Source organism: Mustela putorius, unplaced genomic scaffold, assembly GCF_011764305.1.
Source record: "Mustela putorius furo isolate JIRA1106 unplaced genomic scaffold, ASM1176430v1.1 tig00003834_pilon_pilon_pilon, whole genome shotgun sequence".
NCBI lineage: Eukaryota > Metazoa > Chordata > Mammalia > Carnivora > Mustelidae > Mustela > Mustela putorius.
Genome location: NW_025421987.1, coordinates 27,792,018 through 27,810,220, shown reverse-complemented (window position 1 = coordinate 27,810,220; position 18,203 = coordinate 27,792,018). Strand labels below are relative to the sequence as shown.

Below are 18,203 nucleotides of genomic sequence, written 5' to 3'. Positions count from 1 at the left end.
TATCAAAAATATCATTTTAGAAAAAATAAGAACTTTTTCATATTTTTATTACTTGTGTGTGCACGTGTGTGTGTGTGTATGTGTATAATTTTGTAATTTACTATAGGATCTGGAAATAGCTTCCAGCTAGAGTTTTAAGATAATTTATCAGTTTACTTCATAATATAAATGAGTTTATGTATATGAGTTATGAAGTTGAGTTGTTGAAAAAAGTCTAGATTTTAGTCTGAAACTCAGATAATTTTAAGTAGTAACACTTAAAGCCTTAAAACACTTGTACTGTTAAATTTGGAACTTTGACTTGAGGCAACACATCTGGCAGCAAATGTTTTTCTTTGTGTTGAATAGTAATAGTAAAGGGATTTCTACTAGAATCACTCTACTTTTTGATGATTCAAGGTATTTAGAGGTAGAATGGGAAGTTAAACGAAAAACTCATCGTGAATTCAGCAAAACAAACATGGTGGACCTATGCCCTAAAGTTCCTAAACAAGATAATAGCAGTGATTGTGGAGTATATTTACTGCAATATGTGGAGAGCTTTTTTAAGGTATGTAAAGATGTAAATAAATTTTTTATTCACAATTAGTAGGATATAATCACAAATTACTGGGTGAGCAAGAAAATATTACAGTTAATCAAGAAAGAAAATAATTAAACCACATATAATCCAGATATTGGAGTTATTTAACAGAGAAGAATTTTTAAATGGTTTGAATAATATGTTAGAGAAAACAGTCAAAGATGAACAAAATGGATAGAGATGGAATCTACTAAAAAATCAAGTGGATATTCTAGAGCTGAAAATGCAGAATAATATATCTGAAATTAAGAACTTACTGGCATTTCTATGATAAGCATTGGGTGTTGTAGATATGTGGTGAATCACTAAATCCTGCACTTGAAACTAATATTACACTGTATGTTAGCTAAGGGGAATATAAATAAAAACTTAGAAGAAAAAGTAAAACGAACTTATTAGTTGGGTTTAGTAGTAGACTTGGATGCAGCAGAAGACAGGATTAGAACTTTAAAAAAAAAAGGGCAATGGAAGGAATTCCACTATATTTCAAAGAGAAAAAAAAACATAGAGATCAGAATATAAAAGACAAGTGTGATACAGGTCAAAAAATGTAATTTACATGTAATTAGAGTTCCAGAAGGATTAGGTTGGGAGAGAGAAAGGCAGACAAAAATGTGAAGAAAAAATTTCAAAACTAAAAGGCCCATATATTGGGGCACCGGGGTGGCTCAGTCGGTTAAGCGTCTGCCTTTTGCTCAGGTCATGGTTTCAGGGTCCTGTGATTGAGTCCTGCGACAGGCTCCTTGCTCAGTAGGAGGTCTGCTTCTCCCTCTCACTCTCCCCCTCACTTTCCTTCTGTGCAAGCACTCATTCTCTCTCTCAAATAAATAAATAAAATCTTAAAAAAAAAAAAATGGAAGACCCATATACTCAAGAAGCTCAGAAAACCATAAGCTAGATAAATACAAAAATAAGCATGAGTGTTAAACTTTCTAGCTCATCAGTGATACTATAAGTAGCTGTATTAAGGAAGAAATTTTAAAAGCAAGGAGTCACTGTTTGCTTTTTAAACTGTTTACTCATTACTTCAGTCATTACCAACATTATTTGTGAAGCCCCTCTCCACTATCTGTAGGCGGGGGGGTTGAGACTGGAAGTTCTAGCCCTCTAATTGCATTGTTGGTTGTCCTGGCAGCCAGCCCCATTTTTTGGTGTGGTGTTCATGAAAATGGGTATAGGAGTAGAGTATTTTTGACTAGTACTGAATGCACTTTTAGCACATAAGGATTATAGTATATAGTTAGAACTTTTCATATAGTTGGGGAGGAATGGTAATACATAGGTTTAGGTGAATTATGTATTATATGAATTATATCTCAGTAAAGCCGTTATTTTAAAAAGCTAGCAATTTCTCATTTCTTGTAAAATGAAATAAAAACAAATTTGAATTGTACTGCTAAAGTGATTGCATTCTTTCTTTTCTTTCATTAGGATCCTATTGTTAATTTTGAACTTCCAATTCATTTGGAGAAATGGTTTCCTCGTCATGTAATAAAGACCAAGCGGGAAGATATTCGAGAGCTCATTTTGAAACTTCATTTACAGCAACAGAAGGGCAGCAGTAGCTAGTTAATCTGTACAAACATGACACAGATGTTCTATAAGATTACTGGAAAGCCGCTTATCAGCATTTGTGTTAGTCAGCTCACAGAGAAGAAAATAACTTGTGGTAGTTTTATAAGTCATTGAACAGTATCTAAAATATATAAGATATATTATTAGATTGTTGAGATCTCATAGATGCAGTGGAAAATGGGTTGGTATAGATAAACTTATTAGATAGAAATTAAAATTTCATAAATATTTGATATTTTTCTGATTAAATGTTTCTGATTATGCAATAGCATATGTAAATGTGGGAATGTTTTTGTAGATAATAAAACTATGTGATCTGTACTTCCATATAACTGGGAGTTGAGGGGAGTTAGGTCCTCCCTGGTGCCAGCCCCAGTGCTTGTCAAGTTTGTTGGCAAGTCACATTATATTGTAATTCTCTTCTTTGCAGCTCAAGCATGCAGTATGAATACTGTGTATTTTTTTAAAGAAGAATTTAGTATTAAGGCTTCAGAAAATGCCATTTACGGCATCCCTTCTGTATAGTGTAAAAGAAGACACAATGTTAGGAAGATGATAAAAATTGATTCTTTCAAAGCGCAGCTTTTTTTTCTCAGTTGCTGAATGGAACCGTTACTCTGCTGTAAATTGTTATATGTTTTCTTTTTCTTTTGATGTCGTATGTGGGGATCTGAGAATTTAGTTCATTCATTCAGAATGAAATTTGGAACAAAAAAATTTTAACTGTCCAAAACAGATTTATAAAAATTACATATGTAGCTCAATTAGTTTATTTGAGGTATAGCTTTATCAATATTGACTTCTATCCTATTCTGATACCTTAGAATGTATGTATACAGTTTCTGTAAGTGTAGAAGATAAAATGGGTGTCCTCATAACTTTAATTAAAAATACCCTCAAAATCTTATTTATTAATTGTTAGAACTAAATATATAATTTTATAACTCTTTACCCAGTATTCATCTGCAAAAGCCAGATTGCTAGAATTGCTTTTATATTTTTAAATTGTAGTTTTTAGAGATCTATGATCCCCATGGAGCTCAAGTTTTTATTAAATGTTCAGGTAACAGTTTTGAATTCATGTGATGATGGTGGTATTACATGGTTAAAGACTTCACAAGCTTTTGATGTTATCAGGAAAATTTTGAGGGGACAATGATACTGTATTTTCTCAGATAAGAAACACGTTTTCTAAGAGTTATTTTGATCTTCTGTTTTAAGCATCTCTTGGATTTATATTGTCAACTGTATATAAAGCAGTGAAGCAAAGGCAATTTAAGATAAAGCTAAAAGTTGGAACACTTTATTTCAAAATCATGTGTATTTGAATTTGTCAGTTAATCCTCAGTGTTTTTGAGTTTTTGTTAATCTTGTCATCATCTTTATATTGTTAAAGATATTTGTCTTTTGGAGATTTCTTATAAAGATGGTTATAATTACATGTTTTCATTCCCAACTTGTGTGTGTATGGGAGGGGACTTTTTAAAAAGACTATTAATTATTTCATACATCTAATTTTGGGAAAGCAAGTGTGTAATACATCTTCTTGTGACTTCTTAACTTTTTGTTTGTATGTTTTTCAAAGGTACCACTGTCCTTTATCATGTTTTGAAGATTGTTTAAAATTCATTTTCCTAAATTCATGTGGAAATGATGCGTTGATTATCAACATTTTATATTAAACACGTTTCCAATTCATTAAATCAAGGCGTAATATTCTTTTCTTAAGAAACATGAGCCATTCTTAGAAATAAATTTTCAAATTTATGATTTCCAGTTCATATCATATAACTGATGCTTAGATTAATTTTTCTTTCTTCTTTAACAGGCATATAGTTAATTTGTTCATTCAGGAAACATTTTTAGAGTATCTATTAGTAGGCAATTTGCTGGGTACAAAAAAATGAACCCCAGCTTTTGTTCTTGAGTCATTTATAGTCAAGTGGGAGAAATGAACATATGAATAGTTTTAATATTCCTGGTAAAAACTGTAATAGACTTTCTTGGAAGCTCAGGAGAGAGTTTATCCTAGTTGTGTGTGTGTGTGTGTGTGAGTGAGAAGTGGTAGAAAGATAGTAAGAGGGTTGTCACTGGACAGGGAAAGTCTTTAGAGAAGATAATACTATTTTTAATTTACAACTCTTGGGATAAAAAAAAGGAGTAGTTTTTTTTGTTTGTTTGTTTGCCTCCTATCTAAGCAAGACTTAGAAAAAGTTTAATGCCTCTTATAATCAGCTTGTTTTCTTTTTATGTTATGGGAAAAAATATGGGAAAAAAAGGGAGGAGCTTTTTTTTTGGTTTGTTTGACTCCTATCTAAGCAAGACTTAGAAAAAGTTTAGTGCCTCTTATAATTAGCCTGTTTTCTTTTTATGTTATGGGGGGAAAAAAGGGCTCATACAGAGCCCTTTCTAATCTGGTTCCAGTCTATGTGCTGTCCTCATCTTCCAGTGTCACCTACTTTTTAATCATATAAAGTTATTCACTTATGCTGTAATTGCTTTTGGCTTAACACCAAGCTTAAGCCTTTTCTTCATAGCAAATTATCTTGAGTTTTCTTTCTTATCACTAGTGTTTCTTTAGAAATGTACTGGGCTAAAATAAATATAAAATATCATTTGTATTCAATATTTTTTTTTAATTGTGAAAATGACCTCTAATTGTTGAACTATGCCTGATATGGGAGAACTGTGAGTAGACATGCATACTTTGAAAGCCTGCTTGACCAGAAGTATATAAAATGGTATTGGAAAACATGTGTTTTTTCCTTCCTTCTATAGAGTCCCTTGTAACTGAACTTGTCCTTAGAGAAATTTGGAAACTTTGCCTAGAGGCCAATAAAAGACAGGCTTTTGTGGGTATCAGGCTTCCTTATGTTGGTATGGTCTACACCCACCCAGCTGGTCTCTTCTTTTACAACTGAGTGCATCCCTTTTGGGGACTGAAGAAATTGGGGTCAGGACTACTTTAGGTTTCTCAAGAGAAATGTGCTTTAGATCTTTACCAAACAGTCCCCTCCCCCCCGCCCCCAGAAAACTTCACTAGAGGTACATGATGTAAGATGTAAATCCAGTGCTATTTGATAGTAAATCCTAGCTTTCCCAGGGACTTTGATGAATTTAATTGCTTTCTACTAGGTTTATTTGATAAAAACAACTGTCCTAATACAAAGAATTTTATCTGGTCCTATTGTGGTAAAAGATACCCTTTCTTTTTTTTTTTAATTTTTTATTTTTTATAAACATATATTTTTATCCCCAGGGGTACAGGTCTGTGAATCGCCAGGTTTACACACTTCACAGCACTCACCAAAGCACCTACCCTCCCCAATGTCCATAACCCCACCCCCTTAAAGATACCCTTTCTTGGCTAGGAGTTCCTCATGTACATAAATACACCAGGCCTCATGTTTACTAGCTAACACAGTTATCATGTGGCTATCATTTTTATTGTATGCTTAGTATGTATCAGGCAATATTCTAAGCATTTTCTGTGTATTTACTAACTTAATCCTCACAATAACCCATCATGGGTTAGGTTTACTATTCCTATCCCATTTTATAAATACAGAAGATGACGTTAAGTGGTTATAACCAAAGATTTTCAAATTTCTTTTTTTTTAAAAATAGATTTTATTTACTTGTCAGAGAGAGCACAAGCAAAGGGAGCAGCAGGCAGAGGGAGAAGCTGGCTATCTTCTGAACAAGGAGCACGATGATCATGACCTGGGCTGAAGGCAGACACAACTGACTCAGCCACCCAGGCATCCCTGATTTTCAAATTTTTTATGAAGGAGAAAAATTTACATGATAGTAATTATGCCAAAAAGAAATAGCTCCAGGAAAACTAGCTAAAGTTAGTTTTGTACCTAGCTCTGTATTTCTGAAGTAGATAGGTATAGTCAGTTTGGGCTTGTAAATCTTTTGCTTACAGATCATAAGTCCTAGGGGCACCTGAGTGTCGCAGTTGGTTGAACTTCTGACTCTTAGTTTTGGCTCAGGTTGTGAGCTCAGGGTGGTGAGATCAAGTCCGGAGTTGAGCTCTGCATTCAGCTTGGAGTTCTGCTCGGGACTCTCTCTCCCTCTGCCTCCATCCCACCCCCACTCTCTCTCTCTCTCAAAATAAATAAATAAATGAATCTTAAAAAAAAAAAAACAAACAACAAATCATAGACCCTAGAAGACCCCAGAGAATTTGTGAATCTGTCATGTTCAACCACTAGATTCATAAAAATTGTGAAACTGTGAATCATACGTGAAAGAGTATTTTTAAGTGGACTCTTTGTTAAAGGCAAAGAAAGAGCCGTAAAGAGCTTAGCTGGGTAGATTAGAATAAAGAAATTGTCTCTCCCCATCTGTTCTAATTAGCTTATCTCTTCCGCTTTCGTAGCTGTGCTGGTTATTTCAGGAAAGAAGTGACAGGTATTTTGAAAGGACACCGTTTTTATTTAGCTAATTTATAATGGTTTTGGAATGTTTGTCATTTCTCAAATATAAACTCTTAAATGTTAGACTTTTCTTATAATAATTTGTTACTGAAAGTTTCAAGTCTTTTCGGGTATTCAAGTTAAGGATTTTGGTTTCTTCTCATTTCCTTTGATTTTGGCCCAAATGATTATGTTTCCTCATTTGGGGAAGATTTCTCTGGGTATTTTGATATTTGTCGTGATAGAAGGAAACCTTACATCATTAACAGGTATTTAAAAATCTATATATTTTTTCCTTATATTTGTATTATAATCTCTTTAAAAATAATATTATATGATACAACTGTTGTAAGAAGTTGAACCAAATGCTATTATTTTAGTGTTTGTTATTGCTTCATTTAAACTTTTAAAATCTCTCCAATAATTTTGTTTTTTTTCTTTAGTAATTTCTACTTCGGACTTACTTCCTCTTATTTCTTGTGTTGCAATTGGATATATAGTTATTTCAATAACCAAGAATCTTGAAATAAAGGAGTAGGAGTTAGATGGAAAAGAAATTGACCGCTCACTCCTCCACTCTTGAGGCATACATGTCTGTAGTCTGATCATGACTTTAAAATTGAAATACGGCACAAAAGTCGGTTTTTATTTGTTACCTTTCATACTGTATCTTTGTTCATTATCAGAAGACTTGTCTATGCTTTCACTCTGTAGCACAAACCTACATGTCTTTAGAAGATATCCAAGAACCCAAGAGTACAGTTTCTTTTTTCCTGACTGACTCAGAATCCACAGACACTTCTCCTTCTACTGAAAGGAAACTACCTCTGGACCACAGAGAAACTGAGAAACAGTGGTTGCTGAGAAGAAGGCGATCTATTCTGTTTCCTCATGGTGTGAAAACCTGTCTGGGTGAAAGTGTGACCGAGGTTGTGGCAAACCATGTGAAATATTTTAAAGTACGAGGTAAGTGAGCATCTAAACCTTGGGGCTTCATGATGCAATTCAAACATAGTTCTAACATGTGTGTCGTATCTTGTAAAAATTCAAAGTCTGTGATAATTTAGACATACTGAGCCAAATATTATCTTTGTATTAGCTATGGGAAAGGGACTTGCTCAAAGTATAGTATTTATACAGATTCAGAGGAAAGTTTAAGAGTGGAAATGGCTAAAGCCTTTTAAGCATGTCAAAAATACCAGTTTATGTTATTGGAAAATTTAATTATTTTTCCTTCATCATTCAGTAATTTGTTTAAATATACCCGCAAAATGTATTGTCCATGGCATACTTACCTATTTGGATAATTAGTTACTTTATATACATGAAAATATAATAAATTTCTATATTTTATAGTGCAGACATTCTGCAGATTCATGATGATAAGTCTCTGGTTGGTATACATAAACCTTATCATGTCTAAAATGATGGCACTTCTCACAGTGGACCTGAAAGCAATTAACTAGGATTTTATTTATTTATTCATTTATCATTAAGATTTTATTTATTTATTATTAAGATTTTATTTATTTATTTAGAGATAGAGACAGCAAGCATGCAGAGGTGGGGGTGAGGGGTTGCGGGGAGGACTGGCAGAGGGAGAGGCAGAGATAGTCTCAAATAGACTCCACACTGAGCCGGAGCCTGATGCAAGGCTCTATCTCATGACCCTGAGATCACAACCTGAGCCAAAACAAAGAGTCTATGGGATGCTTGACTAACTGTACCCAGGATTTTATTTTTAACTAAACAGTATTATCCTTGATCAAATCCTTTTTTATTATGTGTATAAGTTCTGTACTTACTAACCAAAATAGCTTAATTGACCATAGTATGTCTCTGAGTTTCGAGGGAATCTCACACTTTTTGCTGCTCAGGAGACAATAAAAAGCCATAAGATGGGTGTGATGCTAGCAAACTAAAGTAGAGGTAGATGATTAGACAGCAGGGAAATCGGACTTGCTCATTTATGTATTTATTCAACAAATGTTTATTGAACACACATTTTCCATGCCCTGGGCTATATGGATCTTCAGTCTAAGCTGCTGCTTTATCTTCTTTTTTACTTTCCTCTCTCTTGTCCTTTCACTTCTCCTCCCTCACCAAACTTTAAGTCTTTTTATTTTTATATATTTTTTCAAAGAAAGTATTTTTTAGTTTTTATTTAAATTCCAGTTAGTCAAATACAGTGCAATATTAGTTTCAAGTACACAAGTTGAGGGATTTAACATTTATATACCACACCTGGTGCTCATCAGAACAAGTGCAGTCCTTAATCGCCAACACATATTTAACTCATCCCCCCCGCTTCCCCTCCAGCAGCCCTCAGTTTGTTCTCTCAAGAGTCTGTTTCTTGGGGTGCCTGAGTGGCTCAGTGGGTTAAGCCTCTGCCTTTGGCTTGGGTCATGATGCCAGGGTCCTGGGATCGAGCCCCGCATCAGGCTCTCTGTTCGGTGTGGAGCCAGCTTTCCTCCTCTCTCTGTCTCTGCCTCTCTGCCTACTTGTGATCTCTCTCTCTGTCAGATAAGTGGATGAAATCTTAAAAAAAAAAAAAAAGAGTCTGTTTCTTGGTTGGCCTTTTTCTATTTTAACCTTTGCTCATTTGTTTTGTTCCTTAAATTCCACATATGAGTGAAACCATGCAGTATTTATCTTTGTCTGACTGACTTATTTCACTTAGCATAATATTGTCTAAGCAATTGTTTTTAAAATAAAAAATTAATACCAGATATTACATATATTTATATATTTAAATTTTTTTATTAAAGTGGCACTCTATTGGGCGCCTGGGTGGCTCAGTGGGTTAGGCCGCGCTGCCTTCGGCTCAGGTCATGATCTCAGGGTCCTGGGATCGAGTCCCACATCGGGCTCTCTGCTCAGCAGGGGGCCTGCTTCCCTTCCTCTCTCTCTGCCTGCCTCTCTGCCTACTTGTGATCTCTCTCTGTCAAATAAATAAATAAGATCTTTAAAAAAAAAAAAAGGCTTAAAACCACAGTATCAACACAGTGCTAAATTAAAAAAAAAAAGTGGCACTCTATTAACACCTTTTTTAAAAGCAGGTATTTATATTTCTTAATTTTATGTTGGTACTATCAAACATTACTAAGTAATAAGCTTTCCTTTTACCTTTTTAATGGAAATCTATTGACTGAGCCTTTGTGTATGGGGTATGTGCCAGAAGTGGCAAATTCTAAAGAGGGTGGAAAGAGAATAAAGGATTGAAGATGAGTGAGAATGACAGTTTATAACTTAACAAAATATGATTTCTACTACCTGGATTTTTACTTTTAAAATAAATAGATCAGAATATCTATATAGCTGTTGGTTAAATAGTGAAGAGTAAATAACCACTTAAGAAATGTGGTTATGGGGATGCCTGGGTGGCTCAGTTGGTTAAGTGTCTGCCTTCAGCTCAGGCCATGACCCTGGGATCCTGGGATCAAGTCCCACATCAGGCTCTGCTTCTCCCTCTGCCTGCCACTCCACCTGCTAGTGCGCTCTGTCTCTAATAGATAGCTAGATAAATAAATATATAAATAAAATCTTGATATAACCACTTAAAAAAAAAAAGAAATGTGGTTATATCAAGTCAGGAAACAACAAATGTTGGCAAGGATGTGGAGAAGGGGAACCCTCTTACACTGCTGGTGGGAATGCAAGCTGGTACAGCCTCTCTGGAAAAGAGTATGGAGGTTCCTCAAAAAGTTAAATAGAGATAACCTAGGACCCAGAATTTGTACTGCTAGGTATAGGGTACAAACATAGTGATCCAAAGGGGCACCTGCACCCCAGTGTTATAGTAGCAATGTCCACAATAGCCAAACTATGGAAAGAGCCCAGATGTCCATGGACAGATGAATGGATAAAGAAGATGTGATACACACACACACACACACACACACACACACACACATTGGAATATTGCTCAGCCATCAAAAAATGAAATCTTAGACAAACCATAAGTGACTCTTAATCTCACAAAACAGACTGAGGGTTGCTGGGGGGAGGGGGTTTGGGAGAAGGGGGTGGGATTATGGACATTGGGGAGGGTATGTGCTTTGGTGAGTGCTGTGAAGTGTGTAAACCTGGTGATTCACAGACCTGTACCCCTGGGGATAAAAATATATGTTTATAAAAAAATAAAAAAATTATTAAAGAAAAAAAAATGAAATCTTACTATTTACAATAATGTAGATGGAGCTAGAGAGTCTTAAGGGAGTGAAATAAGTTAGAGAAAGACAGTTATATGATTTCACTCATATGTGGAATTTAAGAAACAAAACAGAGGACCATAGGGGAAGGGCAGGAAAAATAAAAGATGAAATCAGAGAGGAGACAAACTATAAGAGACTCTTAACTATAGGAAACAATGTGAGGGTTGCTGGAAGGGAGGTGAGTGGGGGGATGTTATAACTGGGTGATGGGCATTAAGGAAGGCACTTGATATAATGAGCGCTGGGTGCTATATGCAACTGATGAATCACTGAACTCTACCCTGAAACTATTAATAGAGTATATGTTAATTAATTGAATTTAAATGAAATAAAATGAAAAATAGGAACAGATCAGCAAAAAAAAAAAAAAAAGAATAATTGTGGTTATATCTTTTAATTTCTTATGTTTTTAAATTTAAGAGATACTATTGAAAAAGAAGCCAACAAAATGAAAAGCATTCCTAAATAATTGATTTTCAAATACAGATCTTATGAATGGAATCATTGGAAAGGGACCTCACAGAGCTGAAAGCGTTGGCACAAGCAGATCAAGATGGTACCAATGTTGTTACAGTTGTTACTGTCATTTGTAAAGAATAAATGTGTTTTTGAAAATTAGGAAAAATGAATATTTCAGCATAGGTTGTAAAGAGATTTTGTAGATATAATTGAGGTTATGCACTCAGAACAAAATGTTTGGAATTTAGAGGGAGAGATCATTCAATGTCCAACTAAGCTAATTCAATTTAATGGTTTGCCCAATTTTTCCTTCATAGACTGTCTGGCTTCAGTTGCTAGTTGGTGTAACAAACTTGAAAAATATCTTCAAGTTTGTTACAAAGTTCTTCATAGCAAGAAGTGACTGCATTTAATCTAATGATTTGTAAAATTGAAAACTTGAAAAATATCTTCAAGTTTGTTACAAAGTTCTTCATAGCAAGAAGCAACTGCATTTAACCTAATGATTTGTAAAACTAAACAGACATTGAGGGTGCTTGGAATTGAATGCAGTTAGTAGTATCCTCACATTTAAAAAATTCCACGTGTAGTTGCAGTTTTAAAATACAGCTTTATTAATGTATACATTGAAGGATTATGAGCTGTGTATTTGAATTATACTATTTGATTAGTTTTGAAAAATGTATTTACCCTTGAAATCATCTTGCAGTTAAGAAAATGAATTTATCAGTTACCTCCAAATATTTTCTCATTTGCCTTTGTAATCTCTCCCTCCCTTAGCACTTCCCTTTATCCTGGTACTGAGGCAATCGCTAATCTGTTTTTTTTTTTTTTATCACTATGAATTGTTAGCATTTTCCACACTTTTATATATGAATGTACAATATGTACACTTTTTAAATCTGGCTCAGTGTAATTATTTTGAGACTCATCTATGATTCTTTTTGTGTATCAGTAGTTTGTTACCTTTTATTGTTGAGTAGTCTTCTATTTTAGGGATATATCACATTTTGGGATAGTTCAGTTGTTTTCAGCTAATGGTGATTATAAAGAAAGCTGTTACGAACATTTGTTTTTAAGTTTTTGTGTGAACATATGTTTTCTTTCTATTGGTTAATAGGAGTGGAATGGCTGGGCCTTATATGTTTAGCTTTTTGTGACATTTCTAAAATGTTTTCCAATGTGGCTGTACCACATAATATGTAATAGATTTCCAGTTTTTCACATTCTTGCAATACTCGGTATAGTCAGTCTTTTTTTTTTTTTTTTTTTTTTTTTTTTATTTTATTTATTTATTTGACAGACAGAGATTACAAGTAGACAGAGAGGCAGGCAGAGAGAGAGAGGAGGAAGCATGCCTCCCGCTCAGCAGAGAGCCTGATGTGGGGCTCAATCCCCGGACCCTCGGATCATGACCTGAGCCAAAGGCAGAGACTTTAACCCACTGAGCCACCCAGGCGCCCCTAGTCAGTCTTTTTGAACTGTAACCATTCTAGTGAATATGAAGTGATCTCTTACTGTGGTTTTAATATTCATTTTTTTAATGGCTAATGATGTTGAGCACCTTTTTCATGTACTCATTCACCATTTGTGTATCATTTTTGGTGACAACCCAAATGATTGGGTCATTTGTCTTATAGAATTGTAAGAGTTCTTAATGTATTCCAAATACAAGTTCTTTGTCAGATATATGTTTTTATATGTTTTGCATACAGTTTCACCCAATGTGTGTTTTTTTTTTTCTTAATAATGTCTCTTGACAAAGAGAAATTTTAAATTTTGATGAAGTTCAATTTATCTTTTTTTTTTTCTTTTGGATTATCCTTGCCTTCAGTGTTATATCTAAGTTTGCTTAACCCAAAGTGACAAGTATTTTCTCCTATCTTTCCCTATAGACATTTTATAATTTTTAGGTTTTGTATTTAGGTCTATGATCTACTTTGAGTTAATTTTTATATATGGTGTATATTGATCAAAGTTAAAATTTTGCATATGCAAAGACAGTTGTTCCAGCAGCACTTATTTAAAAAGATTATCCTTGGGGCACCTGCGTGGCTCAGGTAAGCATCTGACTTTTGATTTAAGCTCAGGTCATGATTTCAGGTTCATGGAATTGAGCCCCACTCTAGCTCCATGCTGGGCATGGAGTCTGCTTGAGAGTCTCTCGCTCCCTTTCCCTCTGCCCCTCCCCCTGCTCATGTGCTCTCTCTAAATAAATAAATAAAATCTTAAAAAAAAATTACTCAAGTGTTGGGATGAGATTTAGGCAACTAATGAATCATTGAACACTACAACAAAAACTTATACAATATGTTGGCTAACTGATCATAATGAAAAATAAAAAACAAAATGCAAAAAATACATAAATAAATACAAACATGAGGCCATAAAAAATTTATCCTTTCTTGCTTTTGCACATTTGTTGGAAATCAATCTTCTGTCTATGGTGGGTCTACCTCTATAGTCTTCATTCTTTTCCACTGATCTCTTTGTCTATTTTTATGCCAATACCATACTGTCTTGATTATAATAAGCCTTTAATAGGAAAAGTTCTTCAACTTTGTTCTTTTCTTTCAGATTTGCTTGGTGATGTGAGGTCCTTTGTTTTTCATATAAATATTAGAATCAACTTTCCAACTTATACAAAAGGGCTGCTGGAATTTTGATTGGAATTGAGGTGAATCTGTTAGTCAATTTGGAAAGAATTGTCATCTTAACAATAATGATCTATGAACGTAATATATCCCTCCATTTATTTAGGTCCTCTTCAATTTCTCCTGGCAACTTTTTATAATTTTCAGTGTATTGGTCTTACACATCCTTTTTATCAGATTTAGTTTACTTTTTTCATGCCATTGTTAATGTTATTTTAGTTTCTGATTGTTCCTTGCTAGTATATAGGCATACAACCACTTTTTGTATATTGACCTTTTATTGTGTAACTTGCTAAATTCACTTATTGGCTCTAGTAGTTTTTGTGTATTCCTTAAGGTTTTCTACGTAGATTATTATTTTATTTGCAAATAAAGATAATTTTACTTCTTATCTTCCAATTTATATGCCTTTTATTTCTTGCCTTATTGTACCAAAATGTTCCATATGCTTTGGACACCATGATTTTGAGAGGAAAATACCTTAAAGAAAGACTTTGTTCCATACTGGATTCCTACGTACTGAGTAATATGCACAGCCTGAGTCCTAGTTAACAGGATTAAAGACAGATTAAATGCAAACATTTCTTTCTTCAGAGTATTGCCATTACATTTTGCCTTCCTCCAGCAGTTTGCAGGGCAGGCTTTCTCTGCCACAAGAGAGGCATTTGTAGATCACCTGTTTTCTCAAAAATCTTCAACAGTCACTAAAGAGGATATGAAAATTGTTTGACAAGGTTGGCATTTCGGAACAGGTCTACTTCTAGGCCATAGCAAAGTGTGTGGCAATTGTCTCTGGTAAAGTTTTGCCCTTCTTAGTACCTCTTTTCCTGGGATGTGCTGATTTTACTCTTCATTCTACTGGCTGCAGTGTCCTATGTGGGTTTTCTCTCTCTCTAAGCTGCATGAGGGCTCTAGGCTACCCCCCAACCCTGTCCTCACCCAGTTCTCCTCCTCTATTTAAATGTACATGTTCTGAATTCTGTATTTCATGTTTGTTAATTGGACATTCTTGTCAGATAGCTCACAAATGGAAAGCCATTGGATAAATTAAGGATATATTACTTTTCTGGAAAGAATTACTTTTATAATTTTATTGAGACATAATTCACATACCATACAATTCATCCATTTAATGTAAAGAATTCAATGGTTTTCTAGTATATTCACAGAAATGTGCAACCATTATTACACTGAGTTTAAGAACCTTTCATCACCTCAGAAAGAAACCTCATACCCTTTAGTCATTACTCTCTAACCCTTTATTTCCTCTGTCCCTCTTCTGAGGTCTAAGCAACCACAAATCTGCTTTTTATTTCTATAGAGTTATCTATTAAGGATATGTCAGATAAATGTGATAATATAATGTGTGGTCTTTTGTGACTGACTTCTTTCACTTTGCATAATGTTTTCAACTTCATTCATGTTGTAGCATACATTACTAGTTTATTTTTTTATGGCCAAATAATAGTATTTCCTTATATGGCTATACCATATTTCATTTATCCATTTGTCAGTTGTTGGGCATTTGGGGTGTTTTCAGTTATTTAAGTGTATACTTACAAGTAGAATTTCTGGGTTATATGTTAAACATAAACATAAAGTTAAACATAAAGTTAAACTTTATGTTTAACTGTATGAGGAACTGCCAGTAATACTTTATCTAAAGTAGCTGTATCATCTCAATTTCCTAACGGTGATGTGTGAGATTCTTATTTTTTCTATCTTTGCTAGCACTATGATTTTCCTTTAAAAAAAAAAAATCACCACCATCTTAGTATGTGTGAAATAGTATTCCCTGGTTTTGATTTGCATTTCTTTAATGATTAGTAACATTAAACATTATTTTATTTGCTTTTGTCATTTGAATATATTTTTTTGAAAAATATCTTTGAATCCTTCCCTTTTTTCAGTTTTTAAAAAATTATTGAGTTGTAACCATTCTTTATATATTCTAGATACAGGTTTCTTATCAGGTAAATTATTTGAAAGTATTTTTTCTTATTCTGTGGTTTCTCTTTTCACTTTCTTGGTGGTGTCTTCTATGCACTAAAGTTTTTGATTTTGATAAAGTCCAGTTTATCTATTTGTTCTTTTTCAAAATTATTTTAGTTATTCTAGGTTTATTATAATTCTATATGAATTTTAGAATTAGCTTGTCAATTTCTATAAAGAAGTCAACTTGTGTTCAGATAGGATCGCTTTAGATCTGTAGATCAGTTTAGTGATACTACCATCTTAATGTTAGTGATTCATGTGTGGATGACTTATTTTGCATTTTTCTGAAGGTGAATGATAGCGCTTTTTCACATATACATATATTTCCTTTGTAAAATGTTTGTTCCAGTCTTTTACATGTTTTGAAAATTAGATTGTTTGCCTTTTTATTAGAGTTGTAGAAATTCTTTACATATCCTAAATACTGGTTCTGTGGGAGATATATATATTTTGAATATTTTCTGCCAGAGGTATGGCTTGCCTATCCATTTCTTTTTTTAAAAGATTTTGTATGTTTATTTGATGGAGAGAAACACAGCGAGAGAGGGGACACAAGCAGAAGGAGAGGGAAAAGCTGGCTTCCTGCTGATCAGGGCTCATTCCCAGGACCCTGGGATCATGACTTGAGCTGAAGGCAGATGCTTAATGACCGAGCCACCCAGTCACCCCTGCCTATCTATTTTTAATTTTATTTGATGAGTAATTGTTTTGATAAATTCTAATTTCTTTTTTTTTCCTTTTGTAGTTGTTGCTTTCTCTGTCCTATCTATGAAATCTTTGCCTGTCGTCAAGTTATACATATTCTTCTGTGTTTTCTTTTAGGAACTTTGTAATATTAGCTTTCATATTTCAAATTATTTTTTGTGTATATTATAAATAAATTATTGAGATTTATTTTTCTTTATAGATATACACTCAGTCTTATAATATTTTTTATAATTTCTTTGTATCATTTTTTTCATAACTAGACCTTATAGACATTCATTTTTTGTGACAACAAAAAAATTATTTATTTTGCCAATTGAGACATTGACCTTTGCATTGTCTTCTAGTGGGCACTAAATTTTCATGTGAAATTTTTAAGAAGCGAGGAAGAATTCTGAATCTACAGGTGGTCAGCTCTTCCTCAGTCAACCATGGCTGGATTCTTCTGAATTCTGTAATATCAGAAGTTCTGAAGAGCAGTTATAAGGATGCAGTTTGCAGTTAGTTCACTGAAAGAGAAAACTAAGTTTGCAACCAAAGTTTCATTTTAACCCTAAAAAATCAACTGTTAGAGGAACTTTAAATATTCATATATTTTCCTCTCTGTTAAAGTGTAATTTTTTTTTTTTGGCTTAGACTATCTTCTTCTATCAAAAAAATATGAGACAAACAGAATCCATTATGATGATAACACTAATATTCATGCAGCACTAAGGACTTTATAAAACTCTCAAAGGTAGATAGGTAAGGCAGTAATGATTCATCTAGTTAAATAAGAGAGATGAGTACATTGAAGCCTTAAATGGCTAGGTAAGTTACCCCTGGTTATGAAGCTAGTACACGGTGCGGCTAGTGCTAGTATTCAGTTAGACTTTCTGACTCTGTGAGTTCAGGGACTTTACCTTAATATGCTATTGGGTACGCCTTCAGTTTTCTTGGAATGAAAAATAATGGTCTTGATCTCTATGCATTTGCATCAATCTTTCTCCCTCAGCACTCTGTTCCTCTTCCCTCCCATCTCTGTCTGTCTGTTGTCCACAGTGTCTGGCATTTAGCCAATGAAATGACTGCAGGATAGTTCTATACAAAATGTGCAGACAACCTGTTTAGCATCCTTTCAGATTTGATCCTTTGGAATAATTTAGCAGATAGATTGAATTATTTTTTATTTTAATATAGTAGTACCTTTCTCTGGAAGATCATTTTAATATTTTTAGTTCTCTTATCTTTAAAAAAATTTCTTTATAGTATAATTGACGTACAATGTTACATTAGTTTCAGGTGTACAACATAGTGATTAGACAAGTTTCTGTATTATGCTGTGCTCACTATAAGCGTCACTACCATTTGTTACCATACAATGCTATTACAATACCATTGGCTGTGTTCCTTATACTGTTCCTTTTATTCCTGTGACTTATTGATCCCATAAATGGAACCCTGTATATCTCACTACCCTTTACCCATTTTATTCATCCCCTCATCCCCAACCCCTCTGGCAATCACCAGTTTATTCTCTGCTCCGATTTTTTTTAATAGACTTTAACTTTTTTTTTTTTTTTAAGATTTTTGTTTTTTGATTCAACAGCAATCA

At 33.8% G+C, this 18,203-nt stretch overlaps 2 protein-coding genes across 7 annotated transcripts in view; both read left to right on the top strand.

The window, feature by feature from the left end:
* SENP7 (SUMO specific peptidase 7) overlaps positions 1–3,861 on the top strand; it is a 158,945-nt gene extending 155,084 nt beyond the window's left edge. For all 6 annotated transcript variants that reach the window (XM_004771967.3, XM_004771971.3, XM_004771970.3 and 3 more), the window contains 2 exons: positions 400–550; positions 2,015–3,861. In XM_004771967.3, the coding sequence (XP_004772024.2) occupies positions 400–550; positions 2,015–2,152 (289 nt within the window). In that variant the 3' untranslated portion in view covers positions 2,153–3,861. The remainder of the gene's footprint in view (positions 1–399; positions 551–2,014) is intronic.
* Positions 3,862–5,456: 1,595 nt separating this feature from the next.
* IMPG2 (interphotoreceptor matrix proteoglycan 2) overlaps positions 5,457–18,203 on the top strand; it is an 86,848-nt gene continuing 74,101 nt past the window's right edge. Inside the window, exons 1-2 of the mRNA XM_013045606.2 lie at positions 5,457–6,851; positions 7,297–7,548. Coding sequence (XP_012901060.1) covers positions 6,767–6,851; positions 7,297–7,548 — 337 coding nt within the window. The 5' untranslated portion in view covers positions 5,457–6,766. The remainder of the gene's footprint in view (positions 6,852–7,296; positions 7,549–18,203) is intronic.